The following is a 24032-nucleotide window of genomic DNA, read 5'->3' as shown; positions in this document are numbered from 1 at the left end:
ACGTCAATGAGATTGAAGTCTTGGGGAAAAAGGGCTTTCTTTCTTCACCTCTCTAAACACTTTGCACATGAGTTCATGGTCTAAATAAAAACATAAATCTATTCTGTAATTCTCAGTCATACCACGTTTCAAAAAGGAGGACAAGTCATAGCATTCTTTACTTGTTCATTGGCTAATGACTGTCAATTACAAATCATCTGCCACTGAGCAAGTTGTTTGACAATCAGACCCACCACTTGTCACAATCAGTCTCTTGCAACCCAGATGGCGACATCTTAAAGTTTCAGAATGGGAGTTTACGTCACGCTAGCTACGTTCATCTTTATACTGTCACTTTTTAGTGAGTGCCTGCAGTAGAGATTTACAAGTGTGGCATAACAGCAGCGACAGCACTTACTCAAAACAATCAATTATTCCTGACACAGTCAGGATTATTCTGAACCAAAAAGGAAATGACAATCTGCCCTTAACCACATTTGCTATTATGTGTTTGTTGTGTTTAACTTTAGTTTTTACATTTTATGTACTTTATAACCACTAAAAAAGAACAATGTTTGAAGTGAAGGCCCTTCTTTTATAGGTTGATAAGCCTATAAATAGGTAAATGTTAGTAATAAGGAAGGTAGACTGAAGTATTTTCAGAAATCATTATTTATTTCTCAAAACTGGCACCAGTCACCTCACATACTTCTTAACACAGCTGATTACCATAAAGATTATGAGCTCTCTAATAATAAATAGCAAGCACAGACAGAGGAACAGGTGGTCTAACAATGAAAACATATCTGATCGTACCATAAGTTATCATTACAATGATGTCAGCAACAGTCTCCAACTCATCTGGCATCTGATCTGTTATTGATCTTTTACAGTGCTGATAACAGTGTGAAGAATCAGCACAGATAATGTGGAGTTAGATACAGCGAAGTTACATTTCATCAAACATTCTCCTCTATCAAGTCCTGTAAACATGCCACTGTTGCAGGAAAAGGTTCAGTGAAAACACCTTTTTATGTTTACTCTCATATGTTATTTATTGCTTTACTCATTTTTCAGATGTTCTCTGAGTGCAATTATTTGAGGAGAATCATGTGTATTGGTGTGATTTGAGGAAGCTCATCAGATCTGTTTGACCTGCTTCATGGAAGTTTTTGTTTTTATTTGTTTTTATTTAACTTCAGTCTTTTCAATCACAGTTGTCTGGTATTTGAAAAATGAAGATGCGTTTTCCTGATTCTAAGAATAAAAACAATATTTAAAAATTCTTTTTTTTTTAATCAAGTTGATTTTTTTTCAGCTTCAGTCAGTACTTGGAGTAGTGTTTATTGTATAGACTGAACTTTAAGTGAGACTTTGGAAATCAGAAAACTATAAAACTAAAGACATTTTGTCAGTTGCTGAAATTTTACATCTCCAGCCTCATCAGGGACATTTTAGATTATAATTCTGTTACAGTGCTAACAAGGATCATGGAGTCAAAGGGTGACTAGAAAAAAGACATGTTCATAAAAGGTGCCACAGTTTTAGTCATAAAATAATTATATGCTGCTTTTTATTGAATAACCATTTCTAACCTTCTTACTTTGTTTCATTGAGGTTACAACATGTTTTTAACACAGCTAATTACTTTTTGGTTTTATCATCTCATACTGCTCTCCAGTATTGACTCCTGTAAACTGCTGCAGAGAAAGATTCTGGGTTTCCCCTATTTGATACTTACATTCTCATATTTCATTTAACCCTCTCAAGGCAGGCGTTGCAGATTTGCAACAGTTAAACACTAACAACCTGATTACCCCACATACATATTTTATGAGTTTTTTTTACTCAGAAGTACCACTGCAGGACTTGGTTGTGCATTAGCAACTAAAACTTAATTTGAGCCTGAGAGGGTTAATGCATTGGCTGTTTTTCCAGATGTTCTTTCTGATTTTAATCACTTCAGGAAAATTGTGTATTAACCTGATTTGTGAAAGCATGTATTTTATTATTATGAAGTGCACAGTTAAATTCAGACTCATTGTCAATAGCTGGACGAAAGATTTCACCAACTTGTAGAATATTTAGTGTCCTTCAAGGAGGAGTCAGGCCCCAGTCACACAAGCTTAGTGAGTGGCTGGTGACTGGATGCTGTTTATTCCTGCCCGTCAATGTGGAAAATTCTGGGCAAAACTGTTCGCCGAGAGGCCAATTTTTCCACCATGGTAAAACCATAGTTGCATGGTAAATGCTGACTTGTCTGCAAAAACTTGCAAACTACTTGCCAAGTGGCAGCAAAACTGTGAAAAGTGCGGGCTTTTGGAAATGTTTCGGTCACAGCTCTAAGGCACCTCTTTCGGAGTCGAAAAGGTGAAGATTCTCTGTTTTTATCGCAGTTTTAAAGCTAATTTACAGCAGCCAAAGCTAACAAACCACAAGGAGGTTTCTGGTAAGGCACATTCTTTCTGAAGGATTTCCCCTCGTCACAGCCAGCAACCATTTACCAACCAATCGAGGAATGCACATTTTTGTCTCCCTAGCAACAGCACTGGCTGATGGCAGTGGCATTACTGAGCAGGGCAGTGCAAACTGCAAAAAGCTGCTCAGGAATCTCTAATGTAACATGAATCAGCAAAACTTGTTGATTAGCCTCCAGACTTCCTGGATTCCATTCTAGCAGTCACCGTTTTACAGGTGGTCTAGGTCCTAATAATCCACTGTCAGAAGATTCATCAGAAATGCCATGTTGACAAGTCCTGGACAGATGCTTCCTGCACCTAGCAGGTGAGGTATCTTAGGTATGCCCAATAAAGAGAAGATCCTAGAGCAGACAGTGATGTCACTGAGCTTGGGATTTCCTGGGTATCCCCCATGTGATGGCTCTAGGAATATTTCCTAGTGGCTTGGCCTGCTTTTTGTGATCTCATTTTCAGGTCCTAATTAATAGCTCCTCCTCTCCAGTAAAGGAAATCTCCTGCTTGGGAGCCTCAGTAAGCTACAATTTCCTTCAAATATGGCTCTCTCTCTCTCTCCCTGAAAGCAGTCTGCTGCTGTTTTCATTTGCTTTGATTGTGTTGTAGTTAGCCTACTTTAAGCCACGTGTAGTTTATAGGGTAAAACCTAATTTTCTTCTTGTTCTTTTTTCTTTCTGCAAGGGGCGATCGTGGTAGCCCCGGCTCGGACAGTCTCGGTCGTTGTGTCCTTGGGCAAGACACTTCACCTGTTGCCTACTGGTGGTGGTCAGAGGGCCCAGTGGCGCCAGAGCTGCCTCGTCTCTGTCAGTGCGCCCCAGGGTGTCTGTGGCTACAATGTAGCTTGCCATCACCAGTGTGTGAATGGATGCATGACTGGATGTGTAAAGCGCTTTGGGGTCCTTAGGGACGAGTAAAGCGCTATACAAATACAGGCCATTTAGCCTACCTTTTCTTTTTTTTTTTTTTTTTTTCAAATTTTGCCTTATCTCGAATTATCATTAATTAATTTTCTCAGTGAAATTGTTACTGTGTGGCTTTCCCTTCGTTGTTACATCTTTAAAGAGCTGGACAATGTGGAAAAGATGAAAGCAGTTAAACATTTGCATTAGTAAATAACTAAAACAGCCTCACGCATTTTACTACAAGAAGGGAAATGGTAATCGCTGAAAAGTTATGTGGGACTTTTCCGTGAGTCACGTGACCACCCGTTCATTCGCTCTTCTCCTCCTGCCTTCACTGCGTGTTGATAGCGGAGGCAGGTCAGGTCAGTAGTCTTAAGGAATCCCCTTTAGTGACACAGTGGAGAACTGCGCGCTGTGACTGTCCGGGAGAAATTGGAATCAACTAGACTCGCTACGAAGACGATGTGGACTCTGGCTCTGTGGATTATTCGTAAGTAGATTAATATAACATTTCATTGGACAACTAAAGCCAAATAGTCTGCAGCTCTCACATTGTTACCTTCAGTCTGTCAGCAACTGCAGTCAAGTGAAGTGAGCCCTCATCGCAGGGAATTTGCATCAATGTGATGCGTTTGTTATTTTTTTTTTTTATCACCTTTATCAACTTAATCACCACTAAACAGTAGTCTGTTTACTCAGTGAGTCAAAGGAAAGTATTCTTAGATGCAACACCTGAGCATATTCATTTGTATTTTATTATATTAATTTATTATTATTATTATTATTATTATTATTATTATTATTATTATTACATTTATTTATTTATTTTCTTTTTTCTTTGGGGGGGGGGGGGGGGGGGGGGGGGGGCATGTAGTTGCCGTAAAACACGTGATATTTTTTGCCAGCTCTGACGGAGCAGGCAACCCTTACGCACTGCGCAAAGCGGAAGCTTTGACTGGACAGCAGCGGGAAATACCACGAAAATAGCTTTGAGGCAACACTATCTGTTTTTTTCTTTTCACTGTAGGACTTGCATTGCGTGAGAGGTGTGGCTCCCTGCAATACCAGATTTACTGATTAGAGTGTGCATCTCATCGCAGGGATTACAGGGATAGAAAAAAGTTTTATGGTCTTTTTGGGCTCTCACAATTGATCCACTGTCTCAGATGACCACACGAATACCACAAGCCATTATGACAGAACCACTAACATTAATCCAATAATGTTAGTGGTTCTGTCATAAATTAACCCCCCCCCCCAAAAAAAAAAACATGTAGCTTGTGGTCTTCTCCTGTTGGGCACAGAGAGAAAACATATGGCCTGGTCATGATAACGTAAAGAAGTCAAGTTTCCAGAAGTGACGGTGCATAAAGTCATGCTCAAATAAAGATCACTACATCTGGTCTTCTTGTCTTTTCTCCCCAGCTTACCTCAGTCTTTGCTGTGCACAGCACCTTGCGTGCAATGCCACTCAGCTTCCTCAGGGGACTTTTTACAGCGTCTCAAAGATGAAGGCAACTGAGTGTCCCTACTCCTGGATGAACAGCACTGTAAGTTCAACAGCTGCTCTGCCAGCAAACCTCTGCTTCTATGTTAAAAAATCGAAGCATGAAAAGCACAGGTGCAAATAATAATATTAAAACAAATTGTGTGATTGGTCTTTGGCCAAAAGCTACACCTGTGTTTGACATGCAAAACACAGGTGTAGCTTACAAACACAGGTGTGCAAACACAGGTGTGCTTATAATTTAGAAACACAGGAGTTTCTAAATTATAAGCACCTCATGAGCTTGATTTATTGTCGACACTGTCATTATTATTGAAACCTTTAGACTGACTTTGTACAGGTGGTGATTTTGCCATGCGTTTCCCTTCAGGGGCACGTGCTGGCAAACCAGAAGGACAAAATGGGTGACCTGGTGTTTAACAGCAGTATTGGGACTCTTTTTACCCGCACATGCTTCTCACAGCTCAACTACACTCGGGACTGCGTCTCTGAGGTGTCACACTGCTGACATTTGACCTGCTTACTGAGTAACACATGAACAATTTAAAGCAGAGATACTGTATAAACCATATTGGTTATGTGCGACTAGAAGATTACAAGTTAAAGTTCTTCAATTATCCATTTATCGACATTAACTTAAAAACATAGTCATTCTCATGAGCTCAGTACACGTATGAGACTTACCCAATTTCTCTTTCTATTTTTGTACTTAGGGGATACAACAAACGGCTTATTGCTTCAGTGAGTATTTGTCTCCTTAACATTTAAAGATTATTTGATGTTTTTATCCATTGATACAAATGTAGATATTGTTTTTCATTTTTACAGTTGACTGCATAATTCAGGCGCCTCTGGAGGAAAAAGGTAGGGAACAGCAAAGTAGAAAACTATATTGTAGTTAAGATTTGTATTAAAAATGAGTTTCATGTTAAAACAGGTATGAAAGTTTTTCTCTTTTATTAAAAAATGAGATGAGGATCTGAAACAACCACTGATAAATGACTGCAGGAAGTGTAGGGTGTGACTTTAGATGGTGTTGTTGTTTTTTATTACATCACCTTTCTCCACTTCCTGTTGATGAATGAGTCACCTAAGAGTGTCTTGCCTCACTTCTCATTCATAAATAAGTAACTATTGTGTAGTAATGTAACATTTAAAACTCACTTTCCCAGTTCAAGAATGTAGTTTGAATTCTCCTATAGCTGTGTATTCGTCACCCTGCCTTTGTTAAAACTAATCGCTTTCCATAGAGTCTATAGAAAGTTCATAATTACAACACACGAGACAGCAACAGACTCCCAGCCTGACTTTCTCAGTTATTAATTTGTAAATGACTTGTAAAACAAATCTATGGACTGTAAGACATTGCTCGCTGATTTCACAGTGAGCTAAGTGAGTTAGGATTTGTCCCTTGTAAAGGGAAATTTAGAACCTATGTGGTTAGTCTCTGAGAGGTGTGAATTTAGGTGATGACAGTTAAAGACCAGTTGAATTGTCTTGAGGTTTCAGTAGAAAGAGCTTTTGTCTTTAGCAAACTAAATAAAAAAGCGACAATTCGGGACAGATAAAAGACAAGGAGTGTCGAAAAATGTCTATTACTAAACTTTCCACCTTTCAAAGACGCCAATTTAGGAGGGATACAGGACTGTCTTATAGATTTTGATTAGAATCATGTATAATGGAGATTTCAGCAGATGAACCGTTAAACTCTTTGCTCTTGCAGGGATTTCTCGACAGTACTGGAGCAATATTGCCAGCGTGTCGTTCTTGGTGCTGGTGTTGCTGCTGGGACTTTTGAGGTATTTTAAATATAAATATTTAGACTTATAACCAGGCTTCGTTCATTTCTGTTCACTTTTGCACACACTTTAACCTCATGCTCATCTTGCATATTATGTATAAAAATCTGTTATTGCTCCGTTACAGTTGTGTCCTGAGGAGGAACCGGTAAAAATGTGAAGGCCCAGCACATCTAGAAAGCATCGGAAATTCATTTGTCTGCCCGTTAAGTAATTAAAATTCTGGTTCTTTTTATTCATCGTCAACACCGGCTGATGATACATCCTTTATTCTTTATCACAAATGCCTTCAAACATATATGCTCAAAACAGTTTTTAAGCTTTTTACAGTACTGCCTCTACATTTTGAGTAGCAGTGTTCCTATATTACAGAAATATACCTGCTTTGCCCCACTTTCATGTTGGAGTTGAAATTATCCTCCGCTAAGTAAGGTAACATAATCTCTAATATTGAATTCTATAAACATGCCACCGCTTGCCAGGTTCTGGGAAAATATGATTGTATATTTCCTCTTTCATGTGTCATTTACTCATTTTTTTTGTTTTGAGTTCAATCATTTCAGGAGAATCAGTGTATTGATGTGATTTGAGGAAGCATGTATTGTCTACTGTATTGCATATTATGAGGTGTATAGTTTGATTAGTTTAGGTGTAGTGTGACAGAACTTCAGCTACAGTATGTCTTCCTCCTATAAGCTTCTCTTTATAACTTTCTTTTTCTTTTGTAATCAGGCTAAAACCAAAAGCTTCCACTTTGGAAACTAGCCCTCAATGTAGCCACCCAGCTCTGATGATGATGATAGCGAAAGGATTTGCCAAACTAAAAATGCAAAGCAATGGCGTCCATTTTTAATCAATTATTAATGAATTAGCAACCCAAATCAAGCCTGTTCTCAGTAGGTGGACAAATGTTCAGATTTTCTTGTGAAATATCAGCATCACCGAGAATACCAATAAGGTAATGATAAATATTGATAGCTGATTTTTAAAATCAGAACAATATCCATCCCTCTCTGTGATAGGTTATATATCAGTGGTAAATTTGGCTTGCAAACAAGCACAATTAGTGTTTAATTAGTTTCAGCCTTTATAATCACTGCACAGTCACCAGTGTCATGTCATTAACTGGTTCAGTGTGGAATATTCCTGAGGTTGTGGAAACCTCAAACCAAAACCCAGCAGCAACATAGCTTAACCAGGTCTTGCCACAAAACCAGCGTTTCTTTTCAAGGTCAAGCTGTGAAAGTGTTTATCCCGTACTTCTTACTGTCTGTAACCCCTTTAATATAGATTGTAATCTTTTTGCTAAGCTTGTAGAGAAAATCATTTTTCCTTAAATGTCTTTATTAAAGCTAAAAATATATTTTTTGCATATAAGAAGGCAGATATATGTCCATGTCAATGTTTAAATGCCAGATTATTTTACTGTATATATTTAAAATATACTATTATGAAATGTCTATATAGATATGAATTAAGATACTTACTATTAAAATACCAAATTCATTCCATTAATATTCTAAGCACAGGCATTTAACACACAGCTACAAACAAACAAGGTGTGTTTGGATGTGTGTGTGGAAATGCAGAGTTGGTACGTTTTTGGAGGATCTTTTATATACATATAATTTGTACCTGGTGTACAGTACTAGATTTTATTAAAGAATATGGTCTTGAGGCATTTTTATACTGCATGACATAATGAAAATCTTCTAACCCAGCTTCATGGAAGTTGTATTTCCATTTAACTTCACTGTATCTGAAGACTGCTCTGCCACTGTATTTTATTATTGGAACATTAAAAGTTTATATTTAGAGAAACCTGAGAGTGCTCATTTTAATTTTTGTCCTTCTTTGCTCTGTCCTATAATTTTTCCTAGCCAATGAAAAAACTGGAAAGTTGTGGTGCTTTGTTCCCTGCACGTTCCCTTCAGTAGTACTGGATGAAAACTTATGATAGAATAGATTAAAATAGCCCTTTGTTTTCACTGTACATGTACAATGAAATTATGGAAGTGTGTTATAGAGATCTTAGTGTCTATGACAGGAATGCAAACAGCTAACAAATGGCCATTATAATTTGTAATACATTGAGAATACGGGACAGATAAACAATACACGTCTTCCACTTAATGGCCAGTTAATATTGTGCTGAACACAGGCCAAAAGATTCAATAAGCCACATCAGTGTCTACTGTCTGTCTACTGTTTACGTTCATAGCCAAGTGGCTAACGAACGTAAACAGAAGTTTTCACTATCCTAATGTTATCTTGTTTCAGGATACATGTCATAATAGCTGCCATTATCCAATGTCACATCTGCTTACTTGTATCTTTTGCTCGTTTCTCCTCCTCTTTTCTCTTTTTTCTAAACTGAGCACCTGATGGATTTGAACTTTTCTTGTCCATCTTCCATTGGTGTTAATTTTGCACTCAATATCAGCATCCATCCCCCAACCAGAGAATCATCACAACATAACCTATTAGTCCTACACCTTAGTGCACAGATTCAGTTTGTATAGGATTGTTTCCCCCTAATATTTCACACAACCCAGGAAAAAATAATTAACTTAATGGGCTTGGATTGATAACATTGTGAATGAAATGTGCTCTGTTTTGAAGCAGCTCGCTCTCCTCTCCTTTCGGTTGTGTGTGAGACTTCAGGACAGCTCAGCAGCAAGCAGGCGCACAGAGGGCTCTCTGGCTCACTTTTTGTGTATATGTGTGTTATAGAATTTAGAAAACAGGTCGGTGCACATTATAAGTCTGTATCACAAGGTCTTGTGTTTTTGTGTTTGGTTTATTTTTATTTTGCTTTATTTTGCGAGCTGGTTATTAGATGCCGTTAGAGCCAGCCAGAGAATCTCTCCTCCCTGTGCGGCAAGCAGCAGGCGCACCTCGCAGGGAGGGTGCACTTACTCCCCGCAAAGTGGAAAAAAGTAAAAAACAAAACAAAAAGTGTTTATCAGTTTCATTTGTGTCTGTATTAGATGGCATATCCTTTGACGTTTAAAAAAAAACCAAAACGTGCATGCATACTCAGTAATTCGCGTCAAAGTGAGTTCTATCCAGCCGACCTGGTCCACCACCCCCTCTCCCACCACGAGGAGTTGCGCTTTCATTTTCACAGGAGAAGGAGAAGCACTTCTTCACTGAGCGGGCAGAGCACTTGGATACATTAGAGGCTAAACCAGCATATTAAATCGGATTTGGGGAAAGGACTTGCGAGTATCACCGCAAGAATGAGGCACAGCGAAGTTTATCTGCTTGTCACTGGTAAGTAGATTAATATATTGCCTAACAGCGAAACGGTCCAGGGTTCGAATCCTCCATCTGGCCGGGACCTTTCTTTGTGGAGTCCGCATGTTTTTCTGTGTTATTAGAGACTCTCTAAGGTACAATATAAAGCGACTGTTGTTGCCATTTTTGGTGCTATATAAATAAAATTGCATTAGAATAGAATAGAATAGAATTCAACTTTATTGTCATTGCACATGCACAGGTACAGGGCAACGAAATGCAGTTTGCATCCATCCAGAAGTGCTTTAGTGATATAGATATATTACAATATATATTAGCAATAATATAGATATTCGAGTATATTACAGAAACGGGTCTATTATGGTATGTTATAATGTACACGGTATGAAGTATGTTGTGAATATTCTATAACTATAAGTATGTACAGGCTGTAGTGAGTACAAGCTATGTACAGGCTATGAACAGGATATAAATATGAAAAACTATACAGAATATGAAATAAATAACTTTACAGAATCTGAGATATACAGCTATACAGAAATGGGAACCAGAAAAGGCTCTAACCAATCTGGCGCCCTAGGCAAGATTTTAGGTGGCGCCCCCCTACATCAGCAGTGTAGTGTAATGTTGTAACAAATAATATTTCTATTAAATAAGCTTTACTTTGCATTTTAATTAACGTGGGATTATTTTTTGTATTTAGAAATAATAGTACCAACAACTTCTTCTTTTTTTTTTTTTTTCAACATTTGTGGCACTGGCACCCCCTGATGGACGGCGCCCTTAGCATTTGCCTATACGGCCTATGCCGGGCCGGCCCTGATGGGAACTATGCAAGTTGTAAACAGTTGTAGGATTAAAGATTATCGAATGTACAGAATGGTTATTTACACAGAGCTATACAGTAGTGCAGTTAAGATAAGTGAGGGTGTGGATAATTTCTACAGAGGCTATATAAAGTGCTGGTGGTTGTGAGTGGTGGTTCAGTCCATGTTATTATTGTGTTTGAGGGTACAGTTGTCCATTGTGGGTGTGTGTATGTTCAGTCCATGAGTTTAACGTGGGTCAGATGTCAGGAGGCAGAGTTCAGGAGTCTGACAGCTGTGGGGAAGAAGCTGTTCCGGTACCTGGTGGTCTTAGTCCTGAGGCTCCTGTGGCGCCTCCCAGAGGGCAGGAATCCCAAATTAATTAATTAATCCCAAAAGCAGTGTCAGTGGGAGAAACGTTTTGTCACAATGACGAGTCACACAGTGGTTTTCTGTGTTAGTCCTGGGACCTGCTAATGATGTGTTCAGGCTGTGTCTGCCCCAGCTGGGATAGGTTCCAGAGCAGGGGTAGGCAACTCCAGGCCTCGAGTGCCGGTGTCCTGCAGGTTTTAGATCCCACCCTGGGTTAACACACCTGAATCAAATGATTAGTTCATTACCAGACCTCTGGAGAACTTCAAGAAATGCTGAGGAGTCATTTAGCACTTTAAATCAGCTGTGATGGATCATGGACACATCTAAAACCTCCAGGACACCGGCACTCTAGGCCTGGAGTTGCCTACCCCTGCTCCAGAGGATGGATGGTAAACTGCAGAAATGTGTGATGTGCTTATCTGATGTTTGTTATTGTTAAGCACTGTGGACAAAGGTTGAACAGGAACTGACTTGAAGTTTCAGTGGGTGAAGTTTCAGTGACCTGAAGTTTCAGTGGCTGGCGAAGGACATGATGCCAGTCTGTGCTGTTACCTGGAATAAGAGCTTTTGTCCTAGCTCAGGGGTGTCGGACTCCAGGCCTCGAGGCCTGGAGTCCGACACATGTGTTCAACACATAGCTGGATAAAAGATCACCCCTGCACAGAAACGAGCCATCACTTCCCCAAGCACCACCTTACAGATATGATGCTATCCAAAGTTATGTAACTGAGTTTCTTAGTCTTAGTCCAAGTGTTCTCCACCCATCCACCCCCAGCAAGAAAATTAACAACAGACTAAACAATTTTAACTCACAGGAATATAAAAAAGTTTTTTGACCATTAGTGAATCAAGAAAAATTAAGAAGATTAAGAAATATATTTTATTTAACTAAATTGGAGATAATTTATTTGAATTTCAGGATCGGGACAACGCCTCGTACACTTTCCCAAAAGCCTCAGTTAATCTTTATGCCATCTGCCATTATATTCTAGAAATGCTGTCAAATCGAAATGATGTCTTCCTAGCTCATGAAATGCTATAAAAATTTTCCCTGATGTGTATTTTTGATAAATTATTCCCAGCAGATGATTTTTTTAAGTTTGGTGGGCCCTTTGGGCTTCTCCATCATTCTTGTCCAAGAACTGTGATGATCAGCTGTAGGTAACATTGTTCTGTCACACAGGTGTGTGGGTGTGGAGGCATGCACACAGTTGTGTTTTTTCAAGGTATAACATTGCAGTGATGAGTGTTCCCATCTGCTTGTCTTTTCTTAGCAGCTGCATTGGTGGTGCTTTGCTGTGGATGGGACATCAGTTGCAGTGTTACTGAAGATGCTTATGGGACCCTTTACACTGTTCCAGATTTCCAGGCAACCAGATGTATCTACTCCTGGATGAATAGTACTGTAGGTTCAACATGCCAGAGTTTCTTTACCACTTTCACTTGTGCTACTGGGATTCTACCTCTGTTAAAAAGCCATAACATAAAACATGCAGGTGTTGGTCATTACAGACACAATAGGAAAAGAAAAGAAGCAACTAATGTTATTATTAATATTTAATCAGTGTTGTGATTTTGTCATATGTTGCTTTCAGGGTCATGTGCTGGTGAATAATAACGAGACGGTGACTGGCCTGGTGACGAACAGCAGTATCAGGACTCTTCTCACCCGTGCATGTTTGAAGCAGGTCAACTACAGCCGTGACTGCGTCTCTGAGGTGTTACACTTTCAGCATTTGTACTGCATGCTGAGAAACACATGGAAGAATTTAATGCAGACGTGGCATTTTAATACAATTTCTGAAACTAAAAGCTATGAATTTAATTTATGAATCTAATTTTATTTAATTCTAGACAACTAAAAGCTTACTCAATTTCTCTTTCTGTTTTTCTGCTTAGGGGATACAACACACAACCAGTTGTTTCAGTGAGTATCTCTCTACCTGATTTTCTAGACATATAAATGTTTATTACCATTGATATAAAATGTTTTCTAACGCAAGAATATCTTGTGTTTACAGCAGGCTGCAGTGGAACTACTAACCCTCAGAAAAGTGAAGGTAAAACCACTACTTGTATGAAATTAGATTGCAGTTAGGTTTCGAGTTGTATCTTTAAACAGGTGTGAAAAGTTTACAAGAGATCCATCCATCCTCTTCCACTTATTCAATTCAGGGTCAGAAGTTGGCTGACAGCTTTTCACACTCATGTTCAGACCCATATGAGATAAAAACTGCTTTTAATGAAATTTCACACCTTCCTGCACATTCAGAGTCCCTGTTATTGTATGGTTATGCACAGTGTCCCCATGAGTCTCTGGCTCTCTTTTCATTCATAACTATCTGTTTAAAAGGTTAAAACATACTCACCAAGGTGACTAATTTCAGCTCAGCATTATGTGTTCTACTTCCTGTCTTTGTTAGCATAAACTCTTGTCTCTAGTTACAGTGCAGTTTATAGTATCAACATCTGGGACTCTCTGCCAGATCAGCTCAGCTATTCATGTGTAAATAAACAAAGGTGTAAATTAACAGTGTATGATTTCACTTTTAGTAAACCTGCCTCCTGGATATTGTTTATTGCCACTACTCTTAACGTGTGACGTGTGTCAGTGGTAAAATGAGTGTCAGTGAAACAAGAAGCAGATAGGTGGATTCAGGTGACAGCATGTCACAACAGGTTGAAGGTGTCTGACATTTAAACAGAAAGAAATCTGACATTTTAGTTTAGGTGTATGATCTTATAAAGATGAAGGATGGTAGAAAACTGTGTGTTAAGAACATGCAGCACCTTGAGGGAAATCTTCACCATCTTAAGATATCAAATACATAAAATTACCCTTTTTGTTTAGAGGTAGATGAAAAGTTTGGCTAGGAGGTATCAATCAGTTCACAATAGTGAATATGTGTATTTCCTAAAATGTTACAAGGCTAATTTGAGTGAAAAACACGATTTACTTTAGATTTAAATGATGCATGAATTGCACATCTTGGATCTTAGGGAAAGCAATTAACTGTCAAATTTATGTTAAATTAACATAAAATTAATAACAAACTCATTTTCTTTGCTTTTGCAGGTACACCTTCTCACTGCTGGAATACATTTATCACGGTCTTTATCATGGTTTTACAACTTCAGTGTTTGTCTGCAACCAGCTAGAAGATGGTTCCTCCAGTTTACCAGCTTTAACCCACATGGCAGCACGATCTGAAATCCCTGTCTTGCTGTTGTTCATACATCATTTGTTCCAGAAGAGAGTTTTATATTAAAAAAAAAGGAATTTTTTTTTTTGTTTGTTTCCCCTCAACATTTCAAAGCTAGGAGATCACAAATTGATTGGTCAGTTCCCACAGTATAGGGTTCACTTGGAAGAATTGAAGACGATTGATTAAGATATAGAAATTAATGTTTTTGGCGATTAGATGATCCATCAGGGCAGAACAGAATCCCAGCGGGATAGGATTTAGGTCAGGACCCCCCGGAGTCCAGACGCTGGTGGTGGTTAAGAGGAAGACTGGGGCTTGCATCAGCTCAGCTCAGCTGAGGTGGAAATGACGAGGGTGGGTGTTAGATTTGTATTGTTCATTGTCATTTATGCTTAGAAGTATATAATCATTTGTAGATTGAAAGAATGTCTCATCCTAGGAGGTCTGTAACAATTCTGTGTAGCATGAAGAGGGGGGTGCTTTCACTCCTCTACAGAGTGTTCTGGCATAGATCACACACCTCCTAGGAGAGGTCGTATCTTCTCTTGCTGATATATGGTATAGCAAACACACGTATATCTGTTTGAGTGTAAGAGCCTTTTGTTTAGAGGGACCGCTAGACTCCTGGCACCAGCTTTGGGGAGCCTTCATGGGGTCACACTCTGACCCCACACATACTTGCACAACGCACAGGCAAGGTACTCTTTGTGTGTGTATGAAACATCATATGTTAATGAACCTATGCATATTCATGTAACCACAATAAAACGAGTGCTATGGGGAACCTGGCTGAGAGTCTGACGGAGGTCAAGTGGGTGGAACGACACTTGGCTCCAGGCAGGTCTCCCTCATGCATGAGTAACACAAAGAACTTTGCCTACTAGTGTCTTACTTTTTGCTGTGTAGTAAATTGTCTTGAACGTTCCAGCGAATAGGTTTATGCTATGAACCTATCAGCGGGTTGCACGAAAAAGAGTCTGAAAGGGAGAATGACAGAGAGCACAGATTGAAACCATCTGAAGCAGAGGTTGAGGTTGACTAGAGTAATAATATCAGTATTGAACATTATGTTTTATACAGAAAAACAGAACACCCAGGAAAGTAGGCATATGAGAGATTACTGACCGTGCTTATTGAACTTAGACATAAGTGTCATTATGATGATGCAGGAAGAACACCAACACGGGGCTATTAGACCAACCATGAACAAAAATGGCATTTTCCATAAAACCTGCAAGACCCTGTTTTTGACAAGGGCCTACTATATGGTGCAGCCTAAAGGCAGAGTTGGGTTGCCGAGGCCAGAATGATTATCGGCCTTCTGCTCACAGGGTGGTGGGTGTTGGAGGACAACTGCTGATCCCAGTTAAAGCAATCAACATGTAAAGAGTACCTGACTTGTGGCATAACTGGCTCTGGCCTTGGAATGTATGTTTTATCCATGTTGCAAGTGGTACACTGGACTGTTTTGTCCTTCATTCTTTTATGATTGTACTAATAAAATATATTTTACAATTATTTTGGTTGTCATCTTTTGCCTACAGCTGAGATGGTTGCTCATACCTAGAATCTGTATAGTAAACAAGCAGAAACAAAAAAACAAAACAACATTAGGGGACGTTCAAGTTCATATGCATGTGAAGGCAGACAGCCCCATGAGAGTCTAGTTTAAGAGGCATTCTCAAAGACACATCACACATTATCACATGGCAGCTTCAGGAAATGATAAACACTGCTGAATAAAAATACATGAACTCACTGAGTGATTATTTGAGATCAGTTCATTTTTTGGCAACTTTTCAAATGGAAGCGCTGCAATTTCAGATCCATTTCTATGTTATAAATGACCTCAGTCTAATTTTCAGTGAGGGTATGGTGTCATATGGTCATGCCACTGTACTCTTCCTCTTCATGTTCACATCAGTTCTCCAAAATGCTCCAATAACACTAAATTACCTTGTCAGCAGCATGTTACGGACAGCTGCCACGTCCTCGAACGTCAAAACAAATAAGCTGAAAAGGAAGTTTTGCAAAATTGCTCAAAACAACTGCATTAAATGTGTCACATTAAAATGACTTATGCTCCTGACTTCACAAAAAATACATGACAGTTGACTTCCCTGGAAAAAGCCTGGTGACTCAGCATTTAGCTCAGGTTGAGTTTATGTGTAGTTCGGAAGTAAAAGTAAGGACTGGCAGCATAACAATCAATACCTCTGAGAGTCTTAGACAAGCCCTTTGAAGTCAGTGGGTTTGCAAAAGGATTAGAATAATCAGTCTGTTAAAGTGACAGGTTTCAGACACGGGTCACTTTTTGGTGTACTCCATTTTTGGACATTTTATTATACCTAAAGGGAGCATGGCTCCAGATTCATTTTTAAATTAGACTTCAAACTTCAAGTCTTGCTGCATGAGCTGACCCCAAAATCATCCCTTTTGTATGTTGCTTGAGCTCGGGCTGCTGTGAGACCTGGTCTGCACTGGTGGGGACACTAAAAAGGTAGCTATGCAGGGACAGTGCTTCCAAAATGAATGAAACAGGCATGACAGAGGAAAAATAACTACACCCAACTTTCATCAAAATGGTCATTCTTTTTTTTTTTCAACCTATTCAGAATGAAAACATTGCAGTTAACTTTAAAGTTGCTAAGATGTTCAGTAAGATGACATGCAGCAGCAGCAGCTTACAACTGTAGTGAATTTATGACATGAAAGTTTGGCTGGAGCTCAACAAGGGAGCCAGATTACCCTTACCAGTGGAGAGCTGCGCCGCTGCATGATATTACCATTTTTTTTGACAAAGGGAAGCAATTAATCCTTTCTAAGTGAACAAATCACAAAAGTGCTTTTCCTGGGAAAAGCTCTCTGAGTTCCAGGGAACAGGATCGTCCGGGAGACGACACAAAGACATTGTGTCTGTTTCACTTCCCATTTTTATGAGGTATCTTAGAGGTTTTAGTTAAATTCTATTGTAATGGTGTCATGATCCAGGTGAGCACCTGGTGTTTTTCCACTGCCCTCCTGTGCTCTCCTGTGTCTGCCTTGTGGGCAGAGCCTTGATTCTTCACCTGTGCTGCTCACTTGATATCCATTGACGGCAATCAGCGAGGCTGTGCTTAAGACCTGCGCTGTCATCACTTCTCTGCCATTTTTTTTTCTTCTTTCACTTCTGCTTATCATACCTTATGCTTTCTCACACTTCACATTGTGTTCTTGTTTCTGTTTGCTCATTTGTTTTTTTCTTTCCATTTAGGCCCTGAGGGCCAGTCACTGCAGATTTCCCACTGTTGTCAAATGCTTTCCTGTAGGGGATTCTCTATGACATTGCTGGGTTTTGAATTGGGATTATGCAGATAAAACTGAATTAAAACAGGACTAAGCCACACTTACACTGATCTTAGATTTCAACAAGATATATAAACAAACTAAGAGTTATAACATGATATTGAGCCTGATTTAAGTTACTATAAACTCTTTGGTCCTTTACTGGTTCACAACTCTTTATTGAAAAGCCCAGTCATTAGTTAAAGCATACTGTACATGTGACAAAAAATGTTACGCATGAGCAGAAAGAAAGAAGCCATGACTCATGAGGGTAAAAAGATGTTACTCACAAAAACAGTCAAAGACATTCTTAAATAATAATGGCTGCAACTTCCTTTCACATACTGTACATTTCTCCAAAAGACAACCATAATTTTAATAAGGAAAACAACTTGAGCGGCTGTTTAAATTGACACTAAACTGTAGGAAGGTTTTTCAGATTCACTTATGTTGGGTACATCTCTAGTGCAGTTTAGTTCCTTGAGTCTTTTTCTTCCTTTCTTCCTTATTGCCTCCTTTGTTGTGTTGTCTTCAAGGGTGTGTCTCCCCTCGGGTCCATGCAGGACTCCACACCCTGAACGGGAGAGAAAATATATTCCAATCACTTCTTCTAAATGCTCCACTTACAGTTACTGACTTTATGTCACTAGCATTTTTTTTAAAAGTGTTGCCATGACACCAGACAAGAAGCGAAGTTGCGTAAACAAACTGCATGAATGGTTCATATGACCTTTAGGTAAATTCCATTTTGATTGTCTTAAAAATAGAAGGAGGTTGTATAAGGGTGTGAAGTAAACACCTTTTTTTTTTGATTATGTGTTTGCAAACTGGAAGTTTGCTTCTTTTGAATCCTTTTGCCTTGGGAATTGATACTGTTATATAAAAATATAAGAGAAGCTTCCAGGACCTTGTTGAATCTATGCCATGAAGAATTAAGACAGAAAAAGGGGATCTATTAGGTTTATTAGCAAGATAAACCTAAACTGAATTTGATGTTAGCAAATCACAGCCAGCAATGATTTACTTTAGAGAGATAACTCCTGCTCCCTCTCACATACTGCATTGACATGTACTGTAGTACAGCCTTTCACAAAACAGCCACAACCATAGTGTATTTTTTTCTTTTTAAAAAAGAAAATTAAAGAATATATGTGTTTAAATATGTGTTTATTAGATGACCTGTGTAAGAAACACAATATTTTCTGAAATATCTGAAACTTTTTCTGAAATGGAACATTAATTGAAAATGGGCTGAATGTTATGTTTTTGAGAAATATGTAGGACTGCTTTCTTCCATTTGCGCAACATCTCTAAAATTAGAAATATCCTGTCTCAGAGTGACGCTGACAAACTAGTTCGTACATTTATTACTTCCAGGTTGGACTACTGTAATTCATTATTATCAGGAAGTCCTAAAACTTGCTGAAAAGCCTTCAGCTAATCCAAAATGCTGCAGCAAGAGTACTGACAGGGACTAGAAAGAGAGAGCAGATTTCTCCAGTATTGGCTTCCTTCCATTGTCTCCTTGTCAAATCCAGAATTGAATTCAAAATTCAAAGGTCTTAAATAATCAGGCCCCATCTTATCTTAATGACCTTGTAGTATCATATCACCCTATTAGAGCACTTCACTCTCGCCCTGCAGGCCTACTTGTTGTTCCTAGAGTATTTAAAAGTAGAATGGGAGGGAGAGCCTTCAGTTTTCAGGCCCCTCTTCTGCAGTTCCAGCTTCCAGTTTGGATTCGGGAAACAGACACTATCTCTACTTTCAAGATTAGGCTTAAAACATTACTTTTTGCTAAAGCATATAGTTAGGACTGGACCAGGTTACCCTGAATCCTCCCTTAGTTATGCTGCAATAGGCGTAGGCTGCCGGGGATTCCCATGATGCATTGAGTTTTTCCTTTTCAGTCACCTTTCTCACTCACTGTATGTTAATAGACCTCTCTGCATTGAATCGTACTTGTTATTAATCTCTTTCTCTCTTCCACAGCATGTCTTCCATCCTGTTTTCCTTCTCTCACCCCAACTGGTCGCAGCAGATGGCCCCGGCCCTCCCTGATGCTGGTTCTGTTGGAGGTTTCTTCCTGTTAAAAGGGAGTTTTTCCTTCCCACTGTCGCCAAAGTGCTTGCTCATAGGGGGTCATTTGATTGTTGGGTTTTTCTCTGTATCTATTATTATAGGGTCTATCTTATAATATAAACCGCCTTGAGGTGACTGTTGTTGTGATTTGGTGCTATAAAAATTGAATTGAATTGAACTGAGGGGGTGATGACTCATGATGTGGTGGTTTTGTTTTCAATGGGAATTGTAAAGCTTAGTTTGGAGACTCAAATGAAATACTGACATATCAGTAACATCAGTGGCCTCTCAGTCAAATTGGAATGTCAAAATGGTTTCTGTAGGGTGTCAAGCTACACATCAAAAGTGACATAAATGAGAACAACAGCTGTGAACAATAAATTGATTTAGATAAAAAGAAACAGAAAATAATCTCATGTTGCTAAACTGTCATAAACTGTTGTCATGGCATCAGATAAACAAACAGACATGTAATGCCTGGGTGACTCATCATTCACCTTATAGTTTGTGTATACTTTGAAGCTTCAAAGTGTGTTTGGAGTCATCTTTGTGTTATGCTGTATTGAACAAATATCTTCTTTCTAAACCTACATAAATGAATAGAATGATTTAAGCTGTTATCATGTCTAAGCAAGTCAAACAGACTGTTCTTATAAAGCGCTTTTCTACTTTATCTGAGCACTCAAAGTGCTTCAGACAACCATTCACACACATTCACATTGCTTCCTATTTAACATTCACATGCATTCATACTCCAGTGGATGCATTGGATTAGTAACCATGGGGTTAATATCTTGTCCAAGCATATTTGGCATAAATACAGACCGGAGCAGACAGAAGTTGGTGAACTGCTCAACCACCTGAGCTACAGCCACCTTGATATCAGACTTAACCAGTCCAGCAAGTTTTTAGATTTGTCCCCCATAACTCAGGCATGCCTCTTGTCTTTGGGTAACCACACCCAAAACCACAACATAATCCTAAATTAGCGCACTCTTTCTATCTCTTTGTCTCAGGTGCTCAGTTCAAATTGTCCAAATCTTAACAAAAGGATTAGAAATAGTTGCTCTTGGCTTTTAGCACTAAGTAACTTTAGAAAGTGTAGAAGTGCATCTTATGCGGGTCCTTATCATTGGTTTAACACTAAAGTGACTGTTCAGTGGTTTAAAAACAGTACTTTCCTGTTGTGCAATGTAGCAACACACTTCAAAGTACTTTGTATCTATTGTTTTTAAAGACCAGGGTTTTGCATTTTATGTTGTTCTAAATTCAACTGTACAATAGTGTAAAAAAGGCTGAAACAAACCTTTTTTTTTGTTATAAGGATTTGTGGTTTTTTTAAACAAGCTTAAATATTGCAACTGGCTTTGCTTTGCTGGAACTTGAAGTCAACTTGATGCTGATGCTGATGTGACGCAGTTACTGGAAAACTTCAGACTTCTGGGAAAAAGAGAACCAAATTGCTACAGTTGCTGAATCAGTGTTTGTTTGCTTTTTTGTGTGTGTGCATGCTAATGTCTCTCTAAAGCACTTTGAATCACCTTGTTGTTGAATTGTGCTATACAAATAAACTTGCCTTGCCTAAGCTATATGTTAATTATTACTGCACGATTGCAAGAATGAGCAATTGTCTGAGTCACCTTTAAACACGTAAGTCCTTATCATTACAAGGGTAGTGATTAAATGTATATTACTATGTATGATAAAAATCTTATAGGTGTGTGTGTGTGTGTTTGTGTGTGTGAGTGAGAGTGTGTGGGCGCGCCAACACGTGCCAACAATAACTACTTACTCAGGTGTTGTTAGGAAAACTGCACGGATGGATTTAGTGGCAGAAACACACACGGGCACAAGAGAGTTGTGATGCAAGTTTATCTACAATGATGGGGAATATTTACAAGGGAGGGGGCTATATACAGTGACAAATAAAAATGTGCAAGGAGAGCAAAGCCGAAGAGATGAGACAGAGCCAAGGTATGTGGGTGGGCAGATGACGCACCGGAGCTACCTGAAAACGAGGGACAAACAGAGTTTATGGAGTAACGTCGACAGCCGAGATTTAAACTAAAGTGGACGGAGAGAGTTGGAGAGCTTACGTGAAACACAAAACTACAGCTGTAGCAGTGATCACAGACTGGTGTAACGTAGCTCTCCGTCAGGGATCCACAGTAGCCAACACAAAGAAACTAGGCAGGCGAGCAGGCAGCGGAACAGGCTAAAACAAAGTAGAAGCAGGCAGAAGATGGATCCTAAAAACATGCAGCTCAATAGCGTGGAATCAGCAGATTCAGCTTGCACAAACACGTTACCACTTGTGACAGCGACAATACTCCGACACCAGACGTCCGTGACTCAGCTCCATAAAAGCGCTCACTGATGACGTCCGATGCGCCGCAGGTGTGCCGGAATGCCATCAAGCCCCGCCTCACCTACCTATGCCAAAAAGGAAAACAAAAACCAAACAACAACAATACACCTACCCACCACCTCCTAACAGGTGTGAGTTAATTGATTATGTTAAAGTGTCATACCTGCAGCAGGGTTTAATGAGACAATTAAAAGATGTGTAGGCAGATGAGTAAATAGAATGAAGAATATGCACTATATGTCTCCCATGGATCCCTTAAACATTGTAACCAACATATGTAATCATCTGGAAACAAAAATCTCATTGACAATAGATGTTTTTATGCAAACCTGTTTGCAAAGTCTGCCTGAAGTTACCACCACTTCACTTCGTGGTTTTTGTAATATCGACTGAAATACCAGCTTCTTTGAAATTGAATGCCTTTCCCCCAATCCCTTCTAATTTACGGGAAATGTGATAAGACACGAAAGCTGCAAACAGATATTCTGACTTATTGAGCAAGCAGAACTTGTGTAAAAGTTTCAGTGGTTTCTGTGAACCACAGAACCCATATCTCTATGATCATTTTTTCTCTCAGTGTGTCCTCACACAAAAAAACATATCACTGAGTCAAGTGCCTTATGCTCTTTCACAGACCAGTATGTCACTTCTAGGTCGTTATCATGCAAACCACTTCACTGAAATGTTTCATTTACAATAAATTGCCACAATTCTTGTCAGGTCACTTGTGGTAAAAGGTGGCTCTAGAGAGCACAGCCAGGGTTAAACCTGCAGTAAACGGGAAACCACATGACATGTAATTTAATACCCCTCCAAAAGGAGATGTAGTCTTTGCAGTCACAGTAAGTCTGTTTAGCTTCCTTGGAAGAGGAAATACAAAAAAAAAAAAAAAGTTTGATGTTGTTCTGAGGTGCTTTATCGTGAGTCTTCAATGACTTTCCACAAAGTAAATCTTCTAAATCCTCTGAAGTTCAAGACTTTTTCAGGCATTGGATTGAATCTGCTAAAATGAATGGATTTAAATATTGTTTTTTATAGGTATTATTTATAGAATGAATGTAGAATGGCTGAACTAAAAGAATAAACCTTGTCTTAATGTTTTAAGGGGTGGAAATTCCCCTAAAGGGAGCACTGTGCTTTTGAAAGTTCTAAAAGTTAAGTTTTTCTAAAAAGCTCCAGGTTCTGTACTGATTATCAGATGTTGGACTATGCTTATTGTCTCACCATCTGTGAGTGAACTGGTGGTTGCAAACCAGTTTTGTGTGTGCGAGGGGTGGTGAAAGAGCATAACGTTGGTTTTATGCATCGGTTCCTGCAAGCCAAATGAGGTTTTTCATTTCAGAGGCAAGAAAAGCAACTGTGACTTTACCACAGATTGTTTATGTATGAGTCATTTATGCATCATCTATTGTGAAAGGAAAAGTTGGTGAACTAATTTAATGATCCTAAAATTTGGGGGAAGAGTTTATCCATAAACTCAGCAGGTTTCCAAGGTGTCCAGCTGGTCACATGAAAAGGAAGGTCAACGAGTTGGATCCATAGCCTCAGTGTAAGGTTCACTAGGAGTTAGTTTGTACTTTCTTTTTTTTTTTTTTTTTTCTTTGTTTCTGTTGGGTATTTTTTAGCCTCTGGGGTGTATTTTATTAAGATATTTGGCTAGTGTGCTCACAGATTTTTGGTAGACCAGTCTAACTGGAAGGCTGACTAAAAGATAAAAATTACACAACTCCCCATGTGTGATTTATGCCACTTCGGTAACAGTCAGTCACGTCTGCTTTGACTGAAGCCACAGCGCAACAACAAGCAGGTAAACATGGTTCATTGTTTGTGATTTGTTTGTTATGAGAGCATACAGCACTGTGATACAGCACTGAGGAATCTACTCAAGGAAATTATCCTGAGGTCAACGGAATAATTACAAGAAGAACACGGGCCCTGTTCCATAAATA

The 24032-nt window shown here is 39.0% G+C and overlaps 2 protein-coding genes and 1 long non-coding RNA gene across 3 annotated transcripts; 2 read left to right on the top strand and 1 right to left on the bottom strand.

The window, feature by feature from the left end:
* The first annotated feature begins 3614 nt into the window (after positions 1-3614).
* On the top strand, positions 3615-8476 carry LOC146695179 (uncharacterized). Its single transcript, XM_085476706.1, has 7 exons — positions 3615-3845; positions 4781-4905; positions 5233-5355; positions 5576-5603; positions 5691-5726; positions 6586-6661; positions 6789-8476. The coding sequence occupies exons 1-7, from the start codon at positions 3818-3820 to the stop codon at positions 6811-6813; spliced, it is 441 nt and encodes a 146-aa protein (XP_085332832.1). The 5' UTR covers positions 3615-3817; the 3' UTR covers positions 6814-8476.
* Positions 8477-9903: 1427 nt separating this feature from the next.
* On the top strand, positions 9904-15180 carry LOC146695178 (uncharacterized). Its single transcript, XM_085478533.1, has 6 exons — positions 9904-9937; positions 12378-12508; positions 12699-12821; positions 13003-13030; positions 13125-13163; positions 14180-15180. The coding sequence occupies exons 1-6, from the start codon at positions 9904-9906 to the stop codon at positions 14260-14262; spliced, it is 438 nt and encodes a 145-aa protein (XP_085334659.1). The 3' UTR covers positions 14263-15180.
* Positions 15181-17804: 2624 nt separating this feature from the next.
* On the bottom strand, positions 17805-22069 carry LOC146695177 (uncharacterized). The gene is made up of 3 exons (XR_014923539.1): positions 21812-22069; positions 21508-21723; positions 17805-18207 (listed from the first exon to the last, which is right to left on the bottom strand). It is a non-coding gene; the product is annotated as an uncharacterized LOC146695177 (long non-coding RNA).
* Positions 22070-24032: the final 1963 nt, after the last annotated feature.

The sequence above is a fragment of the Copadichromis virginalis genome, linkage group LG13 (assembly GCF_057382275.1).
Source record: "Copadichromis virginalis isolate Kocher_CV1m ecotype Utaka linkage group LG13, C_Virginalis_male_GT1.1, whole genome shotgun sequence".
Taxonomy (NCBI): Eukaryota; Metazoa; Chordata; class Actinopteri; order Cichliformes; family Cichlidae; genus Copadichromis; species Copadichromis virginalis.
This window is presented reverse-complemented; position numbering and strand designations above follow the sequence as displayed.

Excerpts from the sequence above, each read along its gene's own strand:
- LOC146695179 (XM_085476706.1), top strand. The coding sequence starts at position 3,818 with ATGTGGACTCTGGCTCTGTGGATTATTC. Across the intron at positions 5,356-5,575 it reads CTCGGGACTGCGTCTCTGAG|GGGATACAACAAACGGCTTA; the intron begins GTGTCACACTGC and ends TTTTGTACTTAG. Across the intron at positions 5,604-5,690 it reads ACAAACGGCTTATTGCTTCA|TTGACTGCATAATTCAGGCG; the intron begins GTGAGTATTTGT and ends TCATTTTTACAG.
- LOC146695178 (XM_085478533.1), top strand. The coding sequence starts at position 9,904 with ATGAGGCACAGCGAAGTTTATCTGCTTGTCACTG. Across the intron at positions 12,822-13,002 it reads GCCGTGACTGCGTCTCTGAG|GGGATACAACACACAACCAG; the intron begins GTGTTACACTTT and ends TTTTCTGCTTAG. Across the intron at positions 13,164-14,179 it reads TAACCCTCAGAAAAGTGAAG|GTACACCTTCTCACTGCTGG; the intron begins GTAAAACCACTA and ends TTGCTTTTGCAG.